Here is a 26,459-nt window from a genome sequence, read left to right on the forward strand (position 1 = left end):
AGACCAATGCAATTATCGTTAAGGTGTCTGATGAAGAATTTGAGCTCATCAAGACTACCCTTCCACACCATGAACACATCGTCGATGTATCTGGTCCAAAATACAATTTTTTCGGACCACCAGGCAGGATTCCCTGGAAACACTATAACATCCTCTTACCAGCCCAGGAGGAGATTGGCATACGAGGGCGCACAGGGGCTCCCCATAGCGGTCCCCCTGAGCTGGTGGTAGAATTGACCTTCAAACAAAAATAAATTATGTGTTAATACATATTCCAACAGTTCAATGACAAACTGGTTATGAGCTTGGAAATGTAAGCCCCTGGTCTCCAGGAAGTACATGGCCGCCCTCAGGCCCTCGGCGTGGGGGATAGAGCTATATAGAGATTCAACGTCAATACTAACCAGAATACAATCGGAGTCGAAACTGAGAGTCTCCACCTTCCTCAGAAAATCCATTGTGTCCCTGGTGTAGGACGGCAAGGCAGACACAAATTGGCTCAAGATTTTATCGATATAGATGCCGCAATTGCGGGTCAAAGAATCTACGCCAGAGACTATGGGTCTGCCCTTTAGGGGACTGACCCCTTTATGAATCTTGGGCAGCCCATAGAATGTAGCTATACATGGCTTCACTGGGAGCATAAATTGATATTCCGTATCTCATAGTAACATAGTACATAACATAGTACATAAGGCCGAAAAAAGACATTTGTCCATCCAGTTCGGCCTGTCATCCTACAAGTTGATCCAGAGGAAGGCAAAAAAAAACTGTGAGGTAGAAGCCAATTTTCCTCACTTTAGGGGAATAAAAAATTCCTTCCCGACTCCAATCAGGCAATCAGAATAACTCCCTGGATCAACGACCCCTCTCTAGTAGCTATAGCCTGTAATACTATTACACTCCAGAAATACATCCAGGCCCCTCTTGAATTCCTTTATTGTACTCACCATCACCACCTCCTCAGGCAGAGAGTTCCATAGTCTCACTGCTCCTACCGTAAAGAACCCTTTTCTATGTTTGTGTACAAACCTTCTTTCCTCCAAACGCAGAGGATGTCCCCTCGTCACAGTCACAGTCCTGGGGATAAATAGATGATGGGATAGATCTCTGTACTGCCCCCTGATATATTTATACATAGTAATTAGATCTCCCCTCAGTCGTCTTTTTTCTAACGTGAATAACCCTAATTTTGATAATCTTTCAGGGTACTGTAGTTGCCCCATTCCAGTTATTACTTTAGTTGCCCTCCTCTGGACCCTCTCCAGCTCTGCTATGTCTGCCTTGTTCACAGAAGCCCAGAACTGTACACAGTACTCCATGTGTGGTCTGACCAGTGATTTGTAAAGTAGTAAGAATATGTTCTCATCACGGGCATCTATGCCCCTTTTGATGCAACCCATTATCTTATTGGCCTTGGCAGCAGCTGCCTGACACTGTTTTTTGCAGCTTAGTTTGCTGTTTATTAAAATTCCTAGATCCTTTTCCATGTCAGTGTTACCGAGTCTTTTACCATTTAGTATGTATGGGTGACTTGCATTATTCCTTCCCATGTGCATAACTTTACATTTATCAGTGTTAAACCTCATCTGCCACTTATCTGCCCAAGCCTCCAATCTATCCAGATCCCTCTGTAGTAGTATACTGTCCTCTTCAGTGTAAATGACTTTACACAGTTTAGTGTCATCTGCGAAAATTGATATTTTACTATGCAAGCCTTCTACAAGATCATTAATAAATATATTGAAGAGAATAGGGCCCAATACTGACCCCTGAGGTACTCCACTAGTGACAGTGACCCAATCTGAGTGTGTACCGTTAATAACCACCCTCTGTTTTCTATCACTCAGCCAGTTACTTACCCACTTACAGACGTTTTCTCCGAGTCCGAGCATTCTCATTTTATATACTAACCTTTTATGCGGTACAGTGTCAAATGCTTTGGAGAAGTCCAGATACACGACATCCATTGATTCGCCGCTGTCAAGTCTAGAACTTACCTCCTCATAGAAACTGATTAAATTAGTTTGACATGACCGATCCCTCACGAAGCCATGCTGATATGGCGTTATTTGCTTATTTCCGTTAAGATGCTCTAACATAGCATCTCTCAGAAAACCTTCAAACAGTTTACCCACAACAGATGTTAAACTTACCGGCCTATAGTTTCCAGGCTCTGTTTTTGGACCCTTTTTGAATATTGGCACCACATTTGCCATGCGCCAATCCTGTGGAACATTCCCTGTCAGTACAGAGTCCGCAAATATCAGAAATAAGGGTCTGGCTATGACATTACTTAATTCCCTTAGGATACGGGGGTGTATGCCATCCGGTCCTGGCGATTTGTCTATTTTGATATTTTTAAGTTGCTGTTGTACTTCTTCCTGGGTCAGACAGGACACTTTTAATGGCGAATTTATTTCAACATTCAGCATTTCATCTGACAGTTTATTTTCCTCAGTGAATACATTGGATAAAAAAATATTTAACAGCTTTGCTTTCTCCTCGTCGCTCTCTGCGACTCCCCCCTCATTACTCTTTAAAGGGCCGACACCTTCAGATTTATACTTTTTAACATTTATATAATTGAAGAACATTTTAGGGTTAGTTTTACTCTCTTTGGCAATTAATCTCTCGGTCTCTAGTTTGGCCGCTTTTATTTGTTTTTTACATGTTCTGTTTTTTTCCTTATAGTTTTTCAGTGCTTCCGTGCTACCCTCCTGTTTTAGTGTTTTATATGCTTTCTTTTTGTCATTTATTGCTTTCTTTACAGTTCTATTTATCCACATTGGTTTCTTTTTGTTCCTTAACCTTTTATTCCCATACGGTATGTACCTCTCACAATGAGATTTTAGGATGTTTTTAAAGATATCCCATTTTTTGGCTGTATTTTTATTTTTGAGGACTTTGTCCCAGTTAGTTAGGCCTATGGCCTCTCTTAGTTCGCTAAATTTAGCTTTTTTGAAGTTTGGTATTTTTGTTCCTCCCTGTAGAAACGCTCTTTTGAATGATAATTGGAAGGTTATTACTTTATGGTCACTATTTCCCAGGTGTCCCCCAACCTGCACGTCTGTTGTTCTGTCAGGTCTATCTCCAATTAATTTTAATCTCAAGGCTTGATTGAGAATGTTTTTAAGACTGGACACAAACGTGTCTGTTGGATCAGACAACAATATCCTATAACAATTACTGTCAGATAGGAGGGCTATGCACATACTACAATACTGATCTGTGTCCATAACAACAAGATTCCCCCCCTTGTCAGCGGGCTTAATAATGATAGTGTCTACTTTTTCTAATTTAGTTAGTGCATCCATCTCTTCCCTAGAGATGTTGTGGTATGATGGCGGTTGTCCTGATAATTTTTCCAGTTCATTGGTCACCATCTCAAGAAAAATATCTATATGATGAGATTTAACAATGGGGGGGGGGGGGGGGTAATCTTTTACTCTTCGGTTTTAATTTGGTAAAACGACCCTGTCCGGGAGGTCTTGAACCCTCATCCCATAGATCTACCAAAGTATGAATATCTGGCAGATCACATTCTTGGACACCTAGTTGTTCACAAACCCGTCTATCGGTGTTTTTCTCATGAATTTGTGCCATTTCAATTTTCTTGTAAATAAGTGCAGGTCTTTGACCCAGGTAAAGGCGTTAAATCTAGTTGTAGGGATGAAGGACAGGCCTTTTTGTAAAAGACTTATTTATAACTCACTTAATTTATATGATGATAGATTAGTTATTTCCAGTTTGTCCCCTTTTCCCTGGTGTCTTATTCCCCAGTCTTTGGGCGGTCCCTCAATTGGTATGGGGCTGGGCCTTTTGATAAAAAATTTGGCTGGTTCACAGGAGGTATAACTGAGGATTGACCAGAGGAGGATGAAGGGTATGTAGAGGTAATATTTCCCCTTCCACCCCCTCCTCTCTGTATTCGCCATCCCTGCCATCTTCTGCCCCTACCTCGTCTGTTCGATCTCCCTCGTCCGAAACCGCTATTGCGTTGATACGCAGAATCAGAGTCAGAAGCCTCTATGTCCGATGAGGAAACCTCGGACTCAGAGGGAGGTGGTCCCTGATTGTTTCTAAACTGGTATGGCCGCTTCTCTTTAAATTCTCTTAGATCTTTAATAAACTGCCTATGTTTCCGTTGGTGAAGGATACTATAGCATTACAGGCAACCTCACCAAACTACACTGGTTTACAAGGGACCTGAAGCAAAGTCACCTACCAGAAATACTGATACAGAACCACAAGCTAAGCCTAAACCCAGCCAAACCTATTAACAGTGGATCAACAGAATTCCTCTAAATGGCAAAGGACTGTATTCTGTCTGGATGTATATGCCGCAACTGGAACCAACATCAGTAAAAGTTGTGAGTTGTATCCTACCACTGTCTACTTCATTCTTACAATTGGTTGTACCACCATTAACGGTACTGGCGTCACGACAAATAACACCAAGGGACCCAGCCGCCACAAGCACCCTAAACACCAACGCCATCAAGGGCACCTCGACCTCCATCTTGGCTGATGCTTCCTACCACAGAGCGTGCCCCGGAGGATTTCGTGCTGTCTTCCTGAACACTGTGCTGCCAGCCCAGGGAGGCTTTCTGCTAACCGTGAGTAAACTGATGAACTGTGTGTTATACTATTTGGCCCCTCATCGGCCCACCGTGCACCTCACGTGTTCCCCCAGCGGTTCTGGCTGGCTGCATATCTTTATTGGCGTCACGAACAGGATATTAACCCCTGCGCCATCTTTGAAAGACTGTTGCATGAGAATAAGCCCCTTTTGCTTTATTGAGAGACTTTTACTTATTGCGCACTGTATTGGGCTACAGAACTGTTTGAACTGTTTGGGAATTACATGGAAGTGTTATACCAGTTATCAGCATAAAAATCGCAGTGTCAAAAGTGAGAAAAGCAGACATTTGTGTGTTACTAAAACGGCTTGCTGTCATTGAATAGACTGTTTCTATGCACTTAAGATGGCCGCCAGAGGCCTTCTTGTTTAAAAAAAAATACTGCGCCATCACTGTGGATAAGTTAGTGACACCCCCTGAAGAGCGGGAAAATCTAGTGCCGCCCATTTATGCTAAATTGTCCGGCCAGCCCTTCCTACCTGTTGCTGTATCAATTCTGGGAGGCCGATCCTCTATGCAAACGCAGAGCCGCCTCCTCTGTTTGCAGCAACATCAAAGTAAGACGTCGCGGACGTGCGTATATCCTAAACATCGCGAGATTTCACATGCGAGCTAACGGAGAGGAAAGGATCGCTTTGCTTGCCGTCCCCCAAGTAGTAATCGCAACCTGTGAGTACTCCGATTTGCCCCTGCTAAGCATAAGGGAGCATCGATAGCCAGGAGCGCTGTCAGAGACCTAAACAGGCGCTGTTCAAACACTGTATTCAGCCGGCACCAAGTTTCTTAAAGGGCCATACACCCGCAAGATAGCGGTTGCCCATAGCAACGCCGCACAAGAAAAATAGTGTCTACAGCCACAGTTAACATATTTAACCTTAATTAACCTGCTGTTACCATGTCTGTGCAGGAAGATACCGTGAGGCAGAGAATCAGGACAAAACCCTGAAAGAACAGTTTATTGAAGGCGTCAATACAGACAATTAAAAGAGCCAGTTAAGAATGTTAGCCGCCCAGCATCCAAGTGCTGCTTTCTTAGACTTTAAAGAATTAGCTATCAGTATACTGGGAAAAAGTCCACCGACAGAACCTGTTAGACCCGCTGTAGTGCCAGTAGCACAGCCGGTCACCCCTGTAAAACCTTTACCTGTCGTCAGTCAGGCAACCCAAGCCCCAATTCCTGACGCAGTTGCTGCCCTCACTGAGCAAGTCCAATGACTAAAAGTCTGGAGAAAGTCCACCAAAAGTTGGAACAGTGGGAAAAACCATTATTGCTGGAGGATGAGAAACCAGTATCCAGAAGGCTCTTCTCTCCTGACTATAAAGAGACTTATTCCAGAAATTCGGGTGGACGCCCACCTGACCGCACTAGTACCCCTAAGCGGCCTATATGCACATACTGTCACAGACCAGGCCATACTGAAGCAGCCTGCTGGCAGTTAAACGGGCGACCCCCAGGGCCAAGGACCACCCCTCGGGAGGTAAATCAATAGGTCCAGAAGATCCCTATTGGATGCCAAGATACGTAGGATCCCGTCCAGAAGTGACACTTCAAATAAGTGGAGTTCCTTTTGTTGCCCTAGTTGACACAGGATCCCAAGTCACTACCATTCAATAAGCAGCATTTGAAAAATACTGGGACCAAAATCAGCTTACCCAGCCACCAGAATCCTGGCTGAGTCTCATAGCCAGTAACGGCAAACCCGTACCAATAATTGGTTATTGGGAACCTACCATTCAAGTAGGAGGAACTACACTATCTCGACAAGGCATTATTGTGGTACAAGTCAGAGAAAATAACAATAACCCTCCAATAGTCCTAGGAATAAATGTCCTCAGGAACTGTTATGTTGAAATGCTGGAAGTCAGTCAGTGCCTACTGCTTCTTCTGCTTCTAAGAAGGTAATCCAACAAACCATCCCTGTACTAAATGCGCAACAGAGATTCGCCAATGAAAAAGGAGAAATCTGCTGTGTCCGCATCCGAGATAATCAACCTGTGATTCTCAAACCAAACACCGAAACCCTCTTGTGGTGCTGAGCTGTAGTCGGAATTTAGGTCAAGACTACCAAGTCTTGGTAGAGCCGGTTGTTTTGGAAGACTATTCTTTAGTTAGAGCTGCAAGAAGCCTAGTAACCGTCTCTGAAGGTAAAGTGCCTATTCGACTCCTAAACTTGAGTGATAACAGTGTAACACTAACAAAATACCGTCCCATTGCACAGCTGATCCAAGTTACATTTCAAGATGTCATCAGTGTGGCTAAAGATACCAAAGAGCAACTTACTAAGAAACAGCACCCACAGGACCAAAATTCAAGTACCCCCTGGTGGAAAGAACTTCATGTGGGAGATGCTTCAACGTCAGAGAACCAATTGGAGGGAGTACTGAAAATCGTGAAGGAGCATCACCATGCCTTCAGTAAGCATTCTACAGACTATGGAGAAGTAGATATCATAAAGCACCTCCATCCCTACAGGTTCACACCCACCGATCAAGGAAAGGTATCGGCCTATACCACCAACTATGTACCAATCCGTAAAGCAAATGATCCAGGAGATGAAGGACTCCAATATTATCAAAGACAGCCATAGCTTATGGGCTGCACCACTAGTCCTTGTCCGTAAAAAAGACGGCGACATCAGATTCTGTGTGGACTACAGAAAAATGTATCAAATCACTCACAAGGATGCTTACCCTTTACCACGCATAGAGGAATCCTTGACAGCTTTAGGATCTTCAGCCTACTTCTCTACTCTTGATTTAACCAGTGGATACTGGCAAGTACCAATGGCACCTGAAGATTGTGAGAAGACTGCATTCACCACCCCTATGGGCCTATTTGAGTTCAACTGCATGCCTTTTGGACTTTGCAATGCACCCGGAACTTTCAAAGATTAATGAATCGTTGTCCTGGCCACAATTTTTTTTAAACTGTCCTGTTATACTGAGATGATGTCATCATCTACTCCAAATCTTATGAAGATCACTTGAAACATCTGGCCGAAGTTTTTCAAGTCCTCATCAAACATAGACTCAAAGTCAAACCATCTAAGTGTTATCTACTGAAGCCAGAAGTCAAATACTTAGGGCATATTGTCAGCGCTGAAGGTGTTAAACCGGATCCAGAGAAGATAGCTGCAGTCCGAAATTGGCCTACTCCTACTACGGTGAAAGAAGTGAGAAATTTTCTCAGTTTGGCAGGATACTACAGACGCTTTATTCCTCATTTTGCCCAAATTGCAGAACCAATATTAGAACTTTTGAGAGGACATCCTAAAAGGTATCAGAAATCTCCAATACCAGTTGAATGGAACAGCGAAAGAGAAATTGCCTTCCAGCTCCTGAAGAAGTTAACAGAACCACCAATCTTAGGCTATCCGGATTACCAACAGCCATTTCATCTTTACACAGATGCCAGTAAGAAAGGCCTGGGAGCTGTTTTGTCGCAAATACAAGAAGGTAAAGAAAGAGTCATTTCCTACGCTAGTAGATCTCTTAGAGGTACTGAAAGAAACGACCAAAACTATAGTTCCTTCAAATTGGAATTCCTCGCACTCGTGTGGGCTGTTACAGAGAAATGTAAAGATTATCTTGCTGCAACACCCTTCGTGGCCTTCACAGATAACATCCCGCTAGCGCATCTTAACACCGCCAAGTTGGGAGCATTAGAACAAAGATAGGCCTCATGCCTTGCTAACTACAATTTCACTGTGAAGTACAGAACAGGAAAAACTAATGAAAATGCAGATGCATTATTCCATCTGCCGACCAAAGAAGACCCTACTATACAGGAAGATGTTTGGGAAGAGGTAGAAATGCCATCCTTCTACAAAAATTTAGTCCACCAAGACATCATCACCGTTAAAGGGAAAAAGGTCCTTAACCTTCAACAACAAGTGGATCCAAAATCTCAAGTGGACAAAGAAAGATGGATCAAGCTGCAAAATGAAAGCAGAGTGTTAGGTGAACTGCAAGATTTTTCACCAGCGGAAGAACACCAGAAAGAATCCGCAGGAGGAATGCTGATCCAGAATTGTCAAAACTATGGAGACACAAAAAACACCTCTTTCTACAGAAGGGCCTACTATTAAGACGGACCTTAGATCCAATTACCTGGGATCGTCTGTATCAAATCTTAATACCGCGCCGAGATGCAAGAATAATTCTTGAGATGTACCATGATCAATCAGGACACTTTGGCGTGCAGAAAACAGAAGCCACCATCCGTAGAAGATTCTACTGGATCAGGATGAGAGGAGACATTGAAAAGTGGTATCGAGAGTGTTCCACCTGTCCTGTTGGAAGAAATGAAAAACATGACCAAAAAGCCCCCTTACATTCCATTGTAAGCCGAACACCGCTAGAAATAGTTGCAATTGACCATGTGAAGCTGGAACCAAGTCGCTCAGGTTACACATACGCTATGACCATTATTGATCATTACACTAAATTTGTTGTAGCCGTACCTGTCAAGGACTTGACCGCCAAAACTACTGCAGATGCTTTCTGGAAACATTTCTTGCTGCCATATGGATGCCCAGAAAGAATCCTTACAGATCAGGGATCTGCCTTTGAGTCGCAACTCTTCAAAGAACTGTGTACCTTTCACAACTGTCAGAAAATCAGGAGCACAGCATATCATCTCCAAGGGAATGGGCTTTGTGAAAAAATGAACCAAACTCTAATTGAGATGTTAAGAGCAGTATCACCTGCTACCAGAAGTGATTGGCCTACTCTACTGCCTCAATTGATGTACACCTACAATAACACTATTCATTGTTCTACTGGGTATACACCCTATTATCTTATGTTTGGCCGACAAGGTACATTACCTGCTGATCATACTTTGGGCGTACAAGTGCATGATGCAATCAACTCTCTACCAAAAACTGATTTGGTGAGTGAGCACCAAAGATGTTTGATTGATGCACAAGAAATTGTTCCACAACGCATGGAACATGCTCATGAAAAACAATAGAAAGATTATAACCAATCTGCCAAAGCAGAACCTCTTAGAGTTGGTGATCGTGTGTGGTTAATAAACAACCATCGTACCAGCAAATTAGATAGCAAATGGGAGAGAGAACTTTACACCATTACTGCTATTCTCAATCCAGAGACTGATACCTATGAGATTACCCAAGAGGACAAATCACGTGTAGTGCATCAAAATCGCCTTAAATTGTGTCTCAAGGAAGATACTCAAGAGGAAACTACTCAAGAAGCAGCTGTTCAAGAGGAAATTCAATCAGTAGAACCAGAACCTGTAAAATCACCTGATTCAGAAGAATCAATACAGTCTTTTGGAAGAACATTATTAGATTCTGATCCGTTACAATGATTCTTAACTCCCTGGCTCAACATCTTAGTGCCTGCTAAGGCCAACACCACCGCACTTCAACCAGAAGTTGTATCTACTACAGCTCAGGAAACCCCAAGTTCCCTTGAAACAAGGCCTGCAGAGTCTCAACCGCTTCGTAGATCCAACAGGATTACAAGAGGACAACCACCTGTCCGTTACAGAGATTTCCTGCCCCAGCAGCCGAGAAGACAACTTCCAGCTCTGCAGATTCAACATTGAGTACATCCTTACCTTGTCTGGAGTTCCAGAATTCAAGAAAGAGACTGACCTACATTTATTATGTTCCATTTTCCTTAAAGGACTTTTCAAGGGACTATTTGCCTTTCATCCGTTTTGCAACATTCAAGCCTGCACCCGGAGATAGACTTTCGCGCACCTGAGCCTCCATGATATGCTCTTTTGAAATTTTCCTGTGCCCAGGGAACGGACTCATACCCTGTGAGCCTCCTGAGATATTATTATTATTTTTTTTAATCATTATGGACTATCCTGGTTCCCTCCATACATCATCAGTCTTCAGAGGAAAAATTTCTACCCCATTTGTTACATTTCATTGTTGCCTGAGATATGTTTGCCTAACCCATTTTACTTGCAGGTACAAGTAGTACAAGAAATGGAGTCATGGTATTATTTCCTATGCATGCATGCTTTTCACCTTCTTATATCTTACAGGAAGTGACAACATCGAGTCAAGAATGTGTCGAGGTCGACTCATGTTTTACCTTGGGGTTATGCAGCGTCCCACTCAGGACACGTGGGAACTGCAAAATTACTGTAAAACGGCATTAGCACATTGCATGTAATTTTGTATTAAGTTTGAGAGAGTGCAGATCTAGCACTTCTGCTCAGGTAAAAGTCTAGTCCAGAAAGGGACAAAGAAAAGAAAGACTAAAAAACCAAAGGATAAAAGCCACTATCCAGGCATCAAAGACCTTTGGGAATCCAGGTGAAGGATACTATAGCATTACAGGCAACCTCACCAAACTACACTGGTTTACAAGGGACCTGAAGCAAAGTCACCTACCAGAAATACTTATACAGAACCACAAACTAAGCCTAAACCCAGCCAAACCTATTAACAGTGGATCAACAGAATTCCTCTAAATTGCAAAGGACTGTATTCTGTCTGGATGTATATGCCGCAACTGGAACCAACATCAGTAAAAGTTGTCAGTTGTATCCAACCACTGTCTACTTCATTCTTACAACTGGTTGTACCACCATTAACGGTACTGGCGTCACGACAAATAACACCAAGGGACCCAGCCGCCACAAGCACCCTAAACACCACTGCCATCAAAGGCACCTCAACCTCCATCTAGGCTGGTGCTTCCCTACCACAGAGCGTTCCCCGGAGGATTTCGTGCTGTCTTCCTGAACACTGTGCTGCCAGCCCAGGGAGGCTTTCTGCTAACCGTGAGTAAACCAATGAACTTTGTTATTATTTGGCCCCTCATCGGCCCACCGTGCACCTCACGTGTTCCCCCTGCGGTTCTGGCTGGCTGCAGAAGGTTCTACACGCCTTGTCTCTCAGGGCCTCTATGGCTGGCTTGAAGCTTCCTGTTTGGTTTATATCTAGGCCGAGGTATGTATAGCAGTTGGACTCCTCAAGAGTGCAGCTGTTTAGTGTGAGGGAATAACTCTTGATTTTTGTGTTCTTCCTTTGGAAAACCATGACCTTTGTTTTCTTTGCGTTGATGGGTAGTGCCCATGACGCACTGTACTTCTCCAGCACTTCCAGGCTGTCTTGTAGGCCTCTCTCTGTTGGTGACAGTAATAGGAGATCATCTGCATACAACAGGAACTTCACCTCTGTGTCATGTAGGGTCAGTCCTGATGCTGAGGAGGATTCTAGGGCTGCAGCCAGTTCATTGATGTAAATGTTGAACAGAGTTGGACTTAAACTGCAGCCCTGTCTAACTCCACGAGCCTGCTGGAAGTACTCTGTTCTTTTCCCATTCATCTATACTGCAGATGTTCTCAGTATAGGAGCTCTTGATGACCTCCTATTCCACTCTCCAGTAGTTTGAGCTCTCTCTCCTTCATATCTCTCTCTCTCTCTTTCCTCTCTCCTTCACCTCTCTCTCCTTCCTCTCTCTCTCTACTTCCTCTCTCTCTCTCTCCTTCACCTCTCTCTCTCCTTCCTCTCTCTTTCTCTACTTCCTCTCTCTCTCTCTCTCCTTCACCTCTCTCTCCTTCCTCTCTCTCTCCTTCACCCCTCTCTCTCCTTCACCTCTCTCTCTCTCCTTCCCCCCTGTCTCTCTCTCCTTCCTCTCTCTCTCTCCTTCCTCTCTCTCTCTCTCTCTCCTTCCTCTCTCTCTCTACTTCTCTCTCTCTCTCTCTCAAATTCAAAATAACCAGGGGGATGATATAACGGGGAGGGGGGGGGGGGGGGGGGAGTCCATGTTGGGGATTTAGCAGTCTCGGGGTCTCTTCTTATGTTCCTCTCAGTCGGTGACATACTCTCTCTCTCTCTCTCTCCTTCCACTCTCTCTCTCCTTCATTTCTCTCTTTCCTCTCTCTCTACTTCCTCTCTCTCCTTCCTCTCTCTCTACTTCCTCTCTCTCGCCTTCCACTCTCTCTCCTTCTCTTTCTAGTTTCTCTTTCTCTCTCTCCTTCCACTCTCTCTCCTTCCTCTCTCTCTACTTCCTCTCTCTCTCTCTCCTTCTTCTCTCTCTACTTCCTCTCTCTCTCTCTCCTTCCACTCTCTCTCTCCTTCCTCTCTCTCTCTCTCTCTCTCCTTCTTCTCTCTCTACTTTCTCTCTCTCTCTTTCCTCTGTCACTCTCCTTCCATCTGGCTTTTTCTTCCTCCCTGATCTGCTAAAACCCAGAAACTCCAGCAGTCCCCCCCCCCCCCCCCTCAAGTGATCCTGTGATTGGTAGGATGGGAATCATCATGATCTCTGTGTACACAGTAACTGGGAATATAGTGGCACTGATAAACTTTCTGTGCCTTCTCTATGGGGAGCCTGACTGTCACTGACATCTGGCCATACTATCTGTGTGCAGGAAGGACATTAGAAAAGTCCACGCAGAGCTACATGCAGACCCACAGAATGTTTCATGTCTTCCAGCAGTCTGCAAGTAGTTAAATCCAAAACCAGGCTTCGTTACTGATATTGGGTAGTGGTAAGGGATTAAAAATGATGTCACACTACTGACATCTAGTGGCGGCTGTGGGATATACACAGTAACTCATATCTGTAAACAATAAATCAAGGCAACTGGACGTACTGTAGATTTCTTGAAAACGTTTCACTCGTGCTTCCAACGAGCTTTCTCAATTCTGAGTGACTGTACAAGAATTCTCTGGGAATAAATATGTAACTGAGTCAACATCTGGTAATTATACCCAGCATGGGGTCAGAGGTCATTATACCCAGCATGGGGTCAGAGGTCATTATACCCAGCATGGGGTCAAAGGTGTAACTCATTAATAAGAACGTAACCCTGCAAAGTATCCACTATTAGTCACACAGTCAGTGATTAGCCAAAACAGGAGCATTTGCTATTTATCAGTATTATTACATATGGGTAAATATTTACATATCCACACCAAACATTGCAAAAAGTTTATATATTTGTAATATATATTTAAAATATTTATATATATTATATAACATACATATTCACCTCGTGGGTTTTCTGAGTGGATTTCCATATGTATTCCACTCCATAATTCACATGGAATCGGCTCAAAATCCATCTCCCATTGTTGTCAGTGGGAAGCGTGGCCATAGTTCACATGGCACGGATTATCCAGTTAGAAACTGTGGAAAATAAACACCTGACATTCATAGTCATGCTGTCATGAACAGGGCAGGCTATGAGTTTTCCATTCAATGACAGCTAGCAGAGATATAGAAAATGGTGAGCCATTAAAGCACTATAGTATATAAAACAGTTGCAAATAACATTTACATAAAAGCAGGGCTTTGTAGACGAGAAATGGGTACATGCGACCCTTTTGCCCCATGGCACATCCTCCACCGCCATGCCTACTGCCTCCTCCTGTGTTAGTGAGCCGGTCCGTAATAGAATATTAATAGATATCAGAATAGAACAATGTCACCAATTTAGGCAAAACATAAGTGGAAAAATGGTAAAGGGCAGATTTATTCCTATGAAACTGACTGACCTGTCAATCAAAGTGCAGAGGGCGCAGCAGTTGCATAGAGAGCAAAGCCTCTAGGTGTAAGGGTAACGCCCCCGTTGCTCCAAGAGTCTTATTTGCATATATTAAAACATAATTTTCTCTGCAATGCGGGCACATATGAACATGGGACCAACACAGATGCCTTCAGCTGCCAAGTGCACATGTAACAGGTCAGCCAGTGTCATAAGTACTAATCTGCTGACAGATGCCTTTTAATGGGGTTTTCCAAGCCATGACATCATCACACGGCCAGGACAAATTTTCGTCCAGGGGTTGTCCAGGGTAAGCCATCGCTATTTGATAGGTTTGGGGTCTGACACCCTGCAGTCCCATCAATTACTTGCTTGGCAGTAGCTCAAGCTCCAGAAGTGCAAGCTCCATCCATTGTGTAGTGGATGGAGCTGATCACCATTCACTCCAATAGGAGCAGCGCTGCAGTACCCACTACACAATGCACAGAGGTGATCACCATTCACTTCAATGGGAGCAGCGCTGCAGTACCCACTACACAATGGACAGAGCTGGTTGTCATTCACTCCAATAGGAGGAGCGCTGCAGTACCCACTACACAATGCACAGAGCTGGTTGCCATTCACTTCAATGGGAGCAGCGCTGCAGTACCCACTACACAATGCACAGAGCTGATCACCATTCACTTCAATGGGAGCAGCGCTGCAGTACCCACTACACAATGCACAGAGCTCGTTACCATTCACTTCAATGGGAGCAGCGCTGCAGTACCCACTACACAATGGACAGAGCTCGTTACCATTCACTTCAATGGGAGCAGCGCTGCAGTACCCACTACACAATGCACAGAGCTGATCACCATTCACTTCAATGGGAGCAGCGCTGCAGTACCCACTACACAATGCACAGAGCTCGTTACCATTCACTTCAATGGGAGCAGCGCTGCAGTACCCACTACACAATGGACAGAGCTCGTTACCATTCACTTCAATGGGAGGAGCGCTGCAGTACCCACTACACAATGCACAGAGCTGGTTACCATTCACTCCAATAGGAGCAGCGCTGCAGTACCCACTACACAATGCACAGAGCTGATCACCATTCACTTCAATGGGAGCAGCGCTGCAGTACCCACTACACAATGCACAGAGCTGGTTACCATTCACTTCAATGGGAGCAGCGCTGCAGTACCCACTACACAATGGACAGAGCTCGTTACCATTCACTTCAATGGGAGCAGCGCTGCAGTACCCACTACACAATGCACAGAGCTGGTTACCATTCACTTCAATGGGAGCAGCGCTGCAGTACCCACTACACAATGCACAGAGCTGGTTACCATTCACTTCAATGGGAGCAGGGCTGCAGTACCCACTACACAATGCACAGAGCTGGTTACCATTCACTTCAATGGGAGCAGCGCTGCAGTACCCACTACACAATGCACAGAGCTCGTTACCATTCACTCCAATAGGAGGAGCGCTGCAGTACCCACTACACAATGCACAGAGCTGGTTGCCATTCACTTCAATGGGAGGAGCGCTGCAGTACCCACTACACAATGCACAGAGCTGGTTGCCATTCACTTCAATGGGAGGAGCGCTGCAGTACCCCCTACACAATGCACAGAGCTGGTTACCATTCACTTCAATAGGAGCAGCGCTGCAGTACCCACTACACAATGCACAGAGCTCGTTGCCATTCACTTCATTGGGAGCAGCGCTGCAGTACCCACTACACAATGGACAGAGCTGGTTACCATTCACTTCAATAGGAGCAGCGCTGCAGTACCCACTACACAATGCACAGAGCTCGTTACCATTCACTTCAATGGGAGCAGCGCTGCAGTACCCACTACACAATGCACAGAGCTTATTGCCATTCACTTCAATAGGAGCAGGGCTGCAGTACCCACTACACAATTCACAGAGCTCGTTACCATTCACTCCAATAGGAGGAGCGCTGCAGTACCCCCTACACAATGCACAGAGCTGGTTACCATTCACTCCAATGGGAGCAGCGCTGCAGTACCCACTACACAATGCACAGAGCTCGTTACCATTCACTTCAATGGGAGGAGCGCTGCAGTACCCACTACACAATGCACAGAGCTGGTTGCCATTCACTTCAATGGGAGCAGCGCTGCAGTACCCACTACACAATGCACAGAGCTCGTTACCATTCACTCCAATAGGAGCAGCGCTGCAGTACCCACTACACAATGCACAGAGCTCATTACCATTCACTCCAATAGGAGGAGCGCTGCAGTACCCACTACACAATGCACAGAGCTGGTTACCATTCACTCCAATGGGAGCAGCGCTGCAGTACCCACTACACAATGCACAGAGCTCGTTACCATTCACTTCAATGGGAGGAGCGCTGCAGTACCCACTACACAATGCACAGAGCTGGTTGCCATTCACTTCAATGGGAGGAGCGCTGCAGTACCCACTACACAATGCACAGAGCTGGTTGCCATTCACTTCAATGGGAGCAGCGCTGCAGTACCGACTACACAATGCACAGAGCTCGTTACCATTCACTCCAATAGGAGGAGCGCTGCAGTACCCACTACACAATGGACAGAGGTAGTGGAGAACAGATGGGGGTGCGGGGTGACGGACCCCTGCTGATCGATGGCCCTTTCTGAGGATAGGACATGCTTATTAAAATCTTGGAATACCCCTTTAAGTACCACAGTCAATATTGACCTCAGCACCTAAGTGGGTTGACAGAGGGAGGGGACTCCCCAAGAGTCTCAGCTGGCTCCGCTATTGACAAGCACGGTGGAGACCCCGTATTACTAGTCGCAGTCTGCACGTCCTTTCTATAGAAACTTACTGGCAGGAGGATAAGAAGAAACCATACATTTTTGTGGGATGACATCTGCGGGGGACATCGCTCCCGAAGATGATCTCTTCTAAATATAAATCCCCTTCAGCCCACCCCCGGCATATGAGCAGATAACTAGCCACCGCGCTCCCCTGTCATTGTCCATTCCCGCCCTTTCTCGTTTCCATGGCGATGTTACTGAGACGTCGCTATGGCAGCCAGCTGCGTTCTATAGGAACTATTGGCTGGCGACTTTCCCGTGGTTGCCAATCACAACGTATTCGAGCTGAAGACACAATCACCCGGGAAACTACTTGGGAGCTCGCAACGGAGCGTCTGCTCTGCCGATACAGGTGAGGTGTCTGTTGTCTCCGTCACGATATTGTGAGGGAGGTGTCTGTTGTGATATGGAAATGTCCACAGTGGCTGTTACTGCCGTGATATAAGTTATTTAATCGTGCTCACAGTAATGCGATGTCGTCCGATATGTCATCCCTGTGTCATAATGTCACGATGTGATGTCACGACGTACCGTGTCTTATCCTTACATTCCTGCCCCAACTTTATACCCCCCATTTATTTCTTGTCCTCCCATTTACCCCTTTAGTTCCCACCTCCATTGCAGATCCGTGCCCCTGTCCATCCACAATCCCCATTCCAAAAATTCTGCCCACCCACCTATCAGCCCATTTCGGGGCCTCTCGACCCCCCCGACCATATATTATTGCCTATTTTATATGATACAGCCCCATTTTCTTCTCAGATCCCCATCTTTCCATACTAGAGCTACCGTATCTCCATTTGCTTCCCTTCAGCCCCATTGCCCTGGCACCGCAGCAGAAAGTAGGGGATGGGCGAAACTTTACTAAGGCATCCGGGGGCCGCACTGTGGCCCCCAGGTCACCCATGGACGTTTTACCCTGACACAATAAAGCTATTCCAAAGCATTACATAAGTGATCAAAGGATCGGAGCTTCTAGCCCCCCTCCAAGGGAAAAAAAAAGTTCCATTTAGTTAAAAATAAATAAGCCCCCCTGCCAAAACAACTAAATAAAACGTTATTTAAAAAAATAGATATATCTATATAGTGCTGCTGCGACACATTTGGGGCCACTTATCAAACTGATGTAAAGTAGAACCGGCTTAGTTGCCCATAGCAACCAATCAGATTCCAATTTTCATTTTGGACAGCTCCTTTGGAAAATGAAAGGTGCAAGCTGATTGGTTGCTATGGGCAACTAAGCCGGTTCTACTTTACATCAGTTTGATAAATGGCCCCAATTATTTATACATTTTTCATGACGTGAGCTAAAAAGGCATAGAACATAGAAAAATGTGAAAAAAAATATGAAACAATTCCTTATATGTAGACCAAAATGGCGAGAAAAAAATGAGCGTCCATGGGTATGGGTCTCAAAAAGTGCCACCCCAAACATGTTTTTTGTTTTTCCTTGGAAATCATGTTTTTATTCTGCAAAAGTACTATGAAATTAAAAGGCTACTATCTACGTAATCATCTCAGAATAAAGCTGGCCAAAAAAAACTGTGCAAAATAGATGTTTTTTTTTACCTCCCTAAATACCCCAAAAATTGTCAATTAATTATATAAGGCAGGAAGTAGTTTTTTGTGCAGATAGAGGGCTCCAAATCCACTGCTGTACATTATACAGTTGTGAAATTCCGTCTGCCTGTGGCCACCACTAGGGGGAGCTCACTCTGCAGGAATTTATACACATCCCATTCGTTTGTACTTGTATAGTAAATATAATGAGCTCCCCCTAGTGACAACTGATTAAAAGTTAGCATTAGGCCTCATGCACACGACATGAAAGTTAAAAAAAAATCTAAGTCAAGTTTGCCTTGCAAATGATAGGAAAAAAACGGACGCGGACGCGGATGACAATCTTGTGTGCCATCTGTGTTTTTCACGCGAAAAAAATAGGACAGGTTATATTTTTTTGACGGACTGGAACCACGGATCACGGACGCGGATGACAAACGGTGCATTATCCAAGTTTTCAACGGACCCATTGAAAGTCAATGGGTCCGCAGAAAATCACGGAAAACGGAACAACAGACACGGAACACAACAACGGTCGTGTGCATGAGGCCTTAAACTTAGAAGGAGGGTTTCTAAACATTACAAAACCCCTTTAAGTGCATTTCTAAAGCAGGGATTCCTTCACAAGGCTTCATAAAGACGCCACACCCGTATCCTTGAATGTTGACAAAAAGGGGTGCCCTGGGCATGATGTCACTTATACTAAGGATGGATAAATGTAATATTATCTGTTCTTCTCTGTAGTGATCCAGAAACACGAGACTGTGTGGCCCCAAGATGGAGAATAAGGGCCAGTATGACAACCATTTACAGCTGAATAAGCGCGTGGACCAGGTCACTAATGAGGTAAGAGGGATCAGAGATTATATTCAAAGAGCACACACACCCAACTTGCAACACCCGGTTGCATAATAATAGATTTCCTGAAGGAATAATAGAGGAACAGAATTATGCATGTATAATTAAAAAAAAAGCTCCAGGCATGTCGTGAGGACAGGGGTGTCTCACCAGTGCTTGTGCATATGCAATGAGCTGGACCAGGGTATGCACTCCGACGCCAAAATATGCAATGGCTGGGTCAGGTGTAGGTGATAGTTTATAGTTTTGTTTGTGATGCCAATTGCAGCGTGCGCAGGGTACGGTCACAGGACCCTTTAAGGTGTTGTAACTCACGTACCAGTTTAGGAATGCCAGAGTGGTATAATGTCTCTGTATGGTAGTGGTAATGGTGTCAACGGTGTCTCCTACCTGGGTACGGCTGGACTCCTGGATCCTGGCTCACTTGCAATAAATTTAGTGTGGTGCTAGTAGGAGTAATAGAGGAATTTGCAGCAGTAATTGAGATCCAGACCTTGGGTAAAGTTCAAACTTGTCTTTACTAGTTGCAGCTTTCATCCAAGCGAGATACAGCAACAGTCTTTGGTCCCAGCAGGTATTGGCAATGTGTGGCAGGAATATATCTTCTGCTCTATCATGTACCTGGAGCTTTTGCAGGAAAGGGACGTCTGCTTAGTCATGTGGCAGGAATTTATCTTCTGCACTATCTATCTTCTGCTGTCTTGGGGACTGACAAGCTGAGGAGGAATATGGCTTCTCCAGGGTCTCTGGACGGTACTCACAGTTGTTGTCTCAGGGTATGCTTCTTCCTGTAACTGGAGGTGGCTGCTTGCTTCTACCAGCTGAGGCTGCAAGGCTCAGGCTGGGGATGGCGATCAATTGTCTCACACACTAAACTAACTTCCTTCCCCACCCATGAGGCAGGATATGGACGCAGCCCATTTCTGCTCACAGAAGAGGGAGCTGAACTGGAATGTACTATTCCAGTTCAGAAACACTAAACTGGCTTAACTCCCTGTTAACACATTGCTGCCACCTGCTGGTGAACATGGAAATTATAGCAATATGCAATTAACAAGGCTTTTAATGCACATTTGTGAGAATATTATGTAAAATTACATTAGATGACAATGTAAACGCTCTTAACAGGTTGTAGCGGGGTAAAAGAGTTTCGTAACACAACTCTAGGGTGTTACATTTATGAAAGAAGTTTAGACAGGGGGTGGGGCGAGACTACTTCCTGTCTGGCTAGGACAGAGAGTTGGCCATGTGTGTGGAGTCACTCTCCATAGAAATGAATGGGACCTCCATGGCAAGTGACAATAAAATGCATGACCATTGCTGGTTGGGACTTGGGGTCGGCTGTGGTTTTATCAAATGTATTTTTAAGTCTTTATGCGGTTATCAGCGTTATAACCATTCTAGTCTATTCTTTCTCATAGTCTCTGGACATTACACGTCGTATGGTACAACTGGTGGAAGAGGTAAGAGATGGAAAATGTTGTAGGTACAGATAGTGCTGCCTCCCTGTCTCTCCCTGTAAAGGATGTAGGTACAGATATTACTTCCTCCCTGTCTCTCCCTGTAAAGGATGTAGGTACAGATATTACTTCCTCCCTGTCTCTCCCTGTAAGTTATGTAGGTACAGATAGTACTGCCTCCCTGTCTCTCCCTGTAAGTTATGTAGGTACAGATAGTGCTGCCTCCCTGTCTCTCCCTGTAAAGGATGTAGGTACAGATATTACTTCCTCCCTGTCTCTCCCTGTAAATTATGTAGGTACAGATAGTGCTGCCTCCCTCTCTCCCTGTAAAGGATGTAGGTACAGATATTACTTCCTCCCTGTCTCTCCCTGTAAATTATGTAGGTACAGATAGTGCTGCCTCCCTGTCTCTCCCTGTAAAGGATGTAGGTACAGATATTACTTCCTCCCTGTCTCTCCCTGTAAATTATGTAGGTACAGATAGTACTGCCTCCCTGTCTCTCCCTCTAAATTACGTAGGGACTTTTATGCGGGAAAGTCAATTCTGCTACACCGGAAGCCCCCCAAAAAACCAACATTGTTTCATTGGATCCAGCTTATTAATGCCACACTATCAGTATATAAGCTAACTTATGAAGCTAGGGGCATACCGGAAAAATTTGGGAAAATCTGTATATTTGGCTGAGTGCAAACTCGGTCACTATGTAATTGGGCTGGAGGAGTTTAGAGATGTCCAGGTCAGTATGAATGTGTGTGTGAATGGAGACAGGCTTTAATGAAACAATTCAACTTTATGACAATAATTCTGCTTTATGACTGATGTGAATTACATTAACAACCTTTGCATTTGAAGATATATTATTTATATTTAATCCTATTATCTTGCCTGTCAATTGAATGTGATGTTCGAGGTTACACCTTGTTGAGGGGGTTGTTGCCCTATTTAAAGTTTGTTTAGTTCTGTGAAAATGGAAAAATAAAGCCTTTTAAAAAAAATTGTGTAGGGACAGATAGTACTGCCTCCCTGTCTCTTCCTGTAAATTATGTAGTTACAGATAGTGCTGCTTCCCTGTAAATGATGTAGATACAGATAGTACTGCCTCCCTGTCTCTCCCTGTAAATTATGTTGGTACAGATAGTGCTGCCTCCCTGTCTCTCCCTGTAAATGATGTAGGTACAGATATTACTGCCTCCCTGTCTCTCCCTGTAAATTATGTAGGTACAGATAGTACTGCTTCCCTGTATCTTCTCATGTAGGTACAGATAGTACTGCCTCCCTGTCTCTCCCTCTAAATGATGTAGGTACAGAGAGTACTGCTTCCCTGTATCTTCTCATGTAGGTACAGATAGTACTGCCTCCCTGTCTCTCCCTCTAAATTATGTAGGTTCAGAGAGTACTGCCTCCCTGTCTCTTCCTGTAAATTATGTAGGTACAGATAGTGCTGCCTCCCTGTAAATTATGTAGATACAGATAGTACTGCCTCCCTGTCTCTCCCTGTAAATGAAGTAGGTACAGATATTACTGCCTCCGTGTCTTTTCTCATGTAGATACAGATATTACTGCCTCCCTTCCTGTCTCTGAAAATGAAGTATGTACAGCAGGGATGGCTCCAGGTTCCTGTGGGCCCTTGGGCGATAAAGTCTCAGTGGGCCCCACAGTGATAACTCTCTGAGTACAGATTATATAGTAGATATCACCTGCAGTCCTATGTAACAGCACAGCTAACACGGTCATGGCTATCTGAGTACAGAAAATGTAGTAGTGTTACCTGCAGTCCTATGTAAAACCACAGTTAACACTAGTGCTGATAATGTGGTAGTGTTACCTGCAGTCCTATGTAAAACCACAGATAACACTAGTAAAGATCATGTGGTAGTTAGTGTTACCTGCATCCTTAGTGTACCTTCCTATGTCTCTCCTACGGACTCCATGTTGGCGGCGCTGTCTCCTCTTCCATCTTCTTCTTGAACCGCACAGAACATCCTGATGCAGCTGCGTCAAGACATAGGAACACTGTGGGCATGGTGATGGTGATACACAGGGAGAGAAACACACACACAGGGATACAGACACAGGGACACCTGTGTGATGGTGAGATCGTCAACCAACTTCTATCTAAGGGTCCATTCACACGTCCGCAAGTGTTTTGCGGTCCGCAAATTGCGGATCCGCAAGACACGGACTCCGGCCATGTGCGTTCCACATTTTGCAGAGTGCACATGGCCGGCACTATAATAGAAATGCCTTATCTTGTCCGTGTCTGCGGACAAGAATAGGACATGCTCTATATTTTTTGCGGGGCAGCGGAACGGACGTGCGGATGAGGACAGCACACTGTGTGCTGTCCGCGTCTTTTGCGACCCCATTGACAATGAATGGGTCCGCACCCGTTCTGCAAAATTGCGGAACGGATGCAGACCCATTTTGCGGAAGTGCGAATGGACCCTAATGTGTGCGGCCACCTTTAGGGGACATTAAAAGGGAATTCCACCTTTAGTTATGCTCCAACCTTTTGTTACCTTACCTAATATGACTCTCACTGATTCCCAGTACTGAGGGGACATGGACTGGGGTTTAAAAGGGAATTATCAACATGTACCAGAAGGTGGTCTAAACTGGAACCCATTAGGCACTGGCTAAACTGTGTTACGGAGTCTAAGCAATGCCTTAGATAGACACACACACAGGGACAGACACACACACAGGGGCACACACACACACGGACAGACACACAGCTAGGCCTCACCACACTCCAGCCTGGCTCTTCCCCATACAGGAACACAGTTCTCTGCTCCTCAGGCTCCTCCCCCACTGGTCACATGGGCGGATGACATCAGGAAGGTCCTTTAGCCAGGTAGGAAACTCCATGTACCCTGTTCTGAGTCCTGGGGCCGCCCACCCTAGCAGTGCACTCTGCAAAAATTGTCTGCATTGCTGGGGTATACTGCCCTAGAATTCAGAACAGGCAGTTTAATGAAGACCATGACACAGCTACAGGAGTGAGCGGGCACAGTGGGCCCCCCCCAGGAGCAGTGGGCCCCGGAACTTTCCCGGGTGTGCTGGGTGCTGACGACGGCCCTGATGTACAGATAGTACTGACTCAGTGTCCCTCCCTGTAAATGATGTAGGTACAGATAGTGCTGCCTCCCTGTCTCTCTGTAAATGATGTAGGTACAGATAGTACTGCCTCCCTGTCTCTCTGTAAATGATGTAGTCATAGATAGTACTGCCTCAGTGTCCCTCCCTGTAAATGATATAGGTACAGATAGTACTGCCTCCCTGTAAATGATGCAGTCACAGATAGTGCTGCCTCCCTGTTTCTCCCTGTAAGTGATATAGGTACAGATAAAACTACCCCATTCAAGTGAATGGGAGTTTTGCTGCAGTTACCCAACATGGCCACTTGTCTCCTTCCACTCCGTTCTATGTTAGTTCTTGAGTTGGTGGCTATCTCATACATCTGATCATTAGGGGTTGCCGGGTGTCAGACCCCCACCGATCTCATATTGATGACCTGTTCTAAGGATAGGTCATTCATATCTGTAACCTTCAAACCCCCTTTAAGAATAAGGTACTACGTCTCATGGCTCCGCTATCTGTACATTATCAACTTTTATGCGTTGGTATTTATGTTTTTCCAATAATTCTGTTTCGGGACAGAGTAAGGATGCTGGAATAAAGACCCTAGTGATGCTGGATGAGCAGGGAGGTAAGACTGACAACGCTTGTCCGTGTCCCATAACTGTCTACATTGAATGCAATATAACATGGCTCATCTGTACTGCTGCTTACTAAGCTACAATATACGTTACCTTACAGTGACATCTAGTGGTAAAAATGTAAATTTCATCTACTGTAAAAATACAGATGTAGCAGAGCTGAATTGGTCATGATACTTTTATTTTTGTGGTTTAAGTAGGTAAACATACAAAATTATGTTATCTCACCTGAGTTATGAGACTGTACCAGTCAGACATGGAATAGAACCAACCCCATAGAAAAGATCAAACAGGTCTCAAATTGTTTTAGGTATGCAATGCAGTTGCTATGAATAGTAGGTTATCGTCATCCAGTGTCAAAGGCAATGGGGCTCACCATTGACACAGTAACCTTTGGTATGCACAACACCATATTCGGCTCTGCTACATTGGTAAGAGCCATGACCGTGTTTGAAAACTTGGCAGCCAATTTTTTGGCTACCCCAATCCTAAACCCTGAGATAAAACTGACTGTCTGAACAAACTCTTAATATTCTTCAGAGCAGTTGGAGCGGATTGACAAGGGTCTGAACCAAATTAATCAGGATATGAGAGAAGCGGAAAAGAACCTAACAGACATGGGTAAATGCTGTGGACTCTGCTCCTGTGACAGGTAAGTGTCCATGTTAAATAGGATGAACAGAACACTTATCTAGTGTGACTTAGCGTAGGATGGATCCGACAGGCTGTTCACCCTGTCGGATCCGTCCCTCCGCTATTTCGCCATGTCGCCGGACTGCCGCTCCGTCCCTATTGACTATAATGGGGACGGGGGCGGAGCTCCGGCGCAGCGCGGCAGTGCACGGCGAAAGGCCGCCGGACTAAAAGTCCTGCATTTCCGACTTTTTAGTCCGACGGTCTCCCACCGCGAACTGCCGTACTGCGCGGGAGCTCCGCCCCGTCCCCATTATAGTCAATGGGGACGGAGCGGCGGTCCGGCGGCATGGCGAAATAGCGGAAGGACGGATCCGACAGGGTGAACAGCCTGTCGGATCCGTCCGGCCGCAAGTGTGAAAGTACCCTTACCGATTTAAAGGTGTTTTAAACAGTAGAGACCCAGGGCTAATGTCTGCGATCGTAGATAACTCTGACGACAGAAATGTAACCCCTCAAATGTGACCAAGGCATCTGAACACTGAAAACCTGGAAGATCAGGGGAGCCGTTCTTTCGCTGTGCTGCACAGAGTCTCTCTGAAGAAACCCAGCATATCAGAGCTGTAGTTCCTTAGGTGGCCTACAGGTGGCAAGGCTCCATAGGATAACAGCCAATAGGGCTGCAATGTAAGCTAAAAGTGACCTGAAGATTGCATATTCTATCCCCCTACAGGGGCTGAAAAATAGTTTACTAAGGTTTTAAAAAATATAAAAAAAATATATATATAAAAATTCAAATCACCCTCCCTTTCTCCAGAATTATAACAATAAATTAACAATATAAAAATAGGCACTGCCACATCTCAAAATGTCCAAACTAGGAAAATAAAAATGTATTGATACCGTACGATAAATGCCATAACCGGAAAATGAAATTGAATAAAAGGTGATAAAAAATTCACCAAAATGGTATCAATAAAAACTACAGATTGTCTCGCAAAAAAATGAGCCCTCACACAGCTCCATAGATCTAACTATAAAAATATTCTGTGATATTACATTTTTGCCAAAGTTTTTATTTTTTTCCCTATTCAAACACACAAAAAACTATACATGTGGTATCTTCGTAATTGTACTGACCCAGAGAACGAAGGTCACCGGTTAATTTCACTGCATAGTGAACGCTGTAAAAAGAAAACCCATAGAACTGTGTCGGAATTGCGTTTTTTTTTCCCAATTCCACCCCATTTGGAATTTTTTTTCC

At 44.8% G+C, this 26,459-nt stretch overlaps 1 protein-coding gene across 2 annotated transcripts in view; it reads left to right on the forward strand.

Moving 5' to 3' along the window:
* LOC121009561 (synaptosomal-associated protein 25-like) overlaps window positions 1-26,459 on the forward strand; it is a 40,309-nt gene that overhangs the window by 11,499 nt on the left and 2,351 nt on the right. For both annotated transcript variants that reach the window (XM_040442774.1, XM_040442773.1), the window contains exons 5-8: window positions 19,269-19,370; window positions 20,804-20,845; window positions 24,504-24,552; window positions 25,103-25,214. In XM_040442774.1, coding sequence (XP_040298708.1) covers window positions 19,302-19,370; window positions 20,804-20,845; window positions 24,504-24,552; window positions 25,103-25,214 — 272 coding nt within the window. In that variant the 5' untranslated portion in view covers window positions 19,269-19,301. The remainder of the gene's footprint in view (window positions 1-19,268; window positions 19,371-20,803; window positions 20,846-24,503; window positions 24,553-25,102; window positions 25,215-26,459) is intronic.

Source organism: Bufo bufo, chromosome 8 (genome assembly GCF_905171765.1).
Source record: "Bufo bufo chromosome 8, aBufBuf1.1, whole genome shotgun sequence".
In the NCBI taxonomy this organism is placed as follows: domain Eukaryota; kingdom Metazoa; phylum Chordata; class Amphibia; order Anura; family Bufonidae; genus Bufo; species Bufo bufo.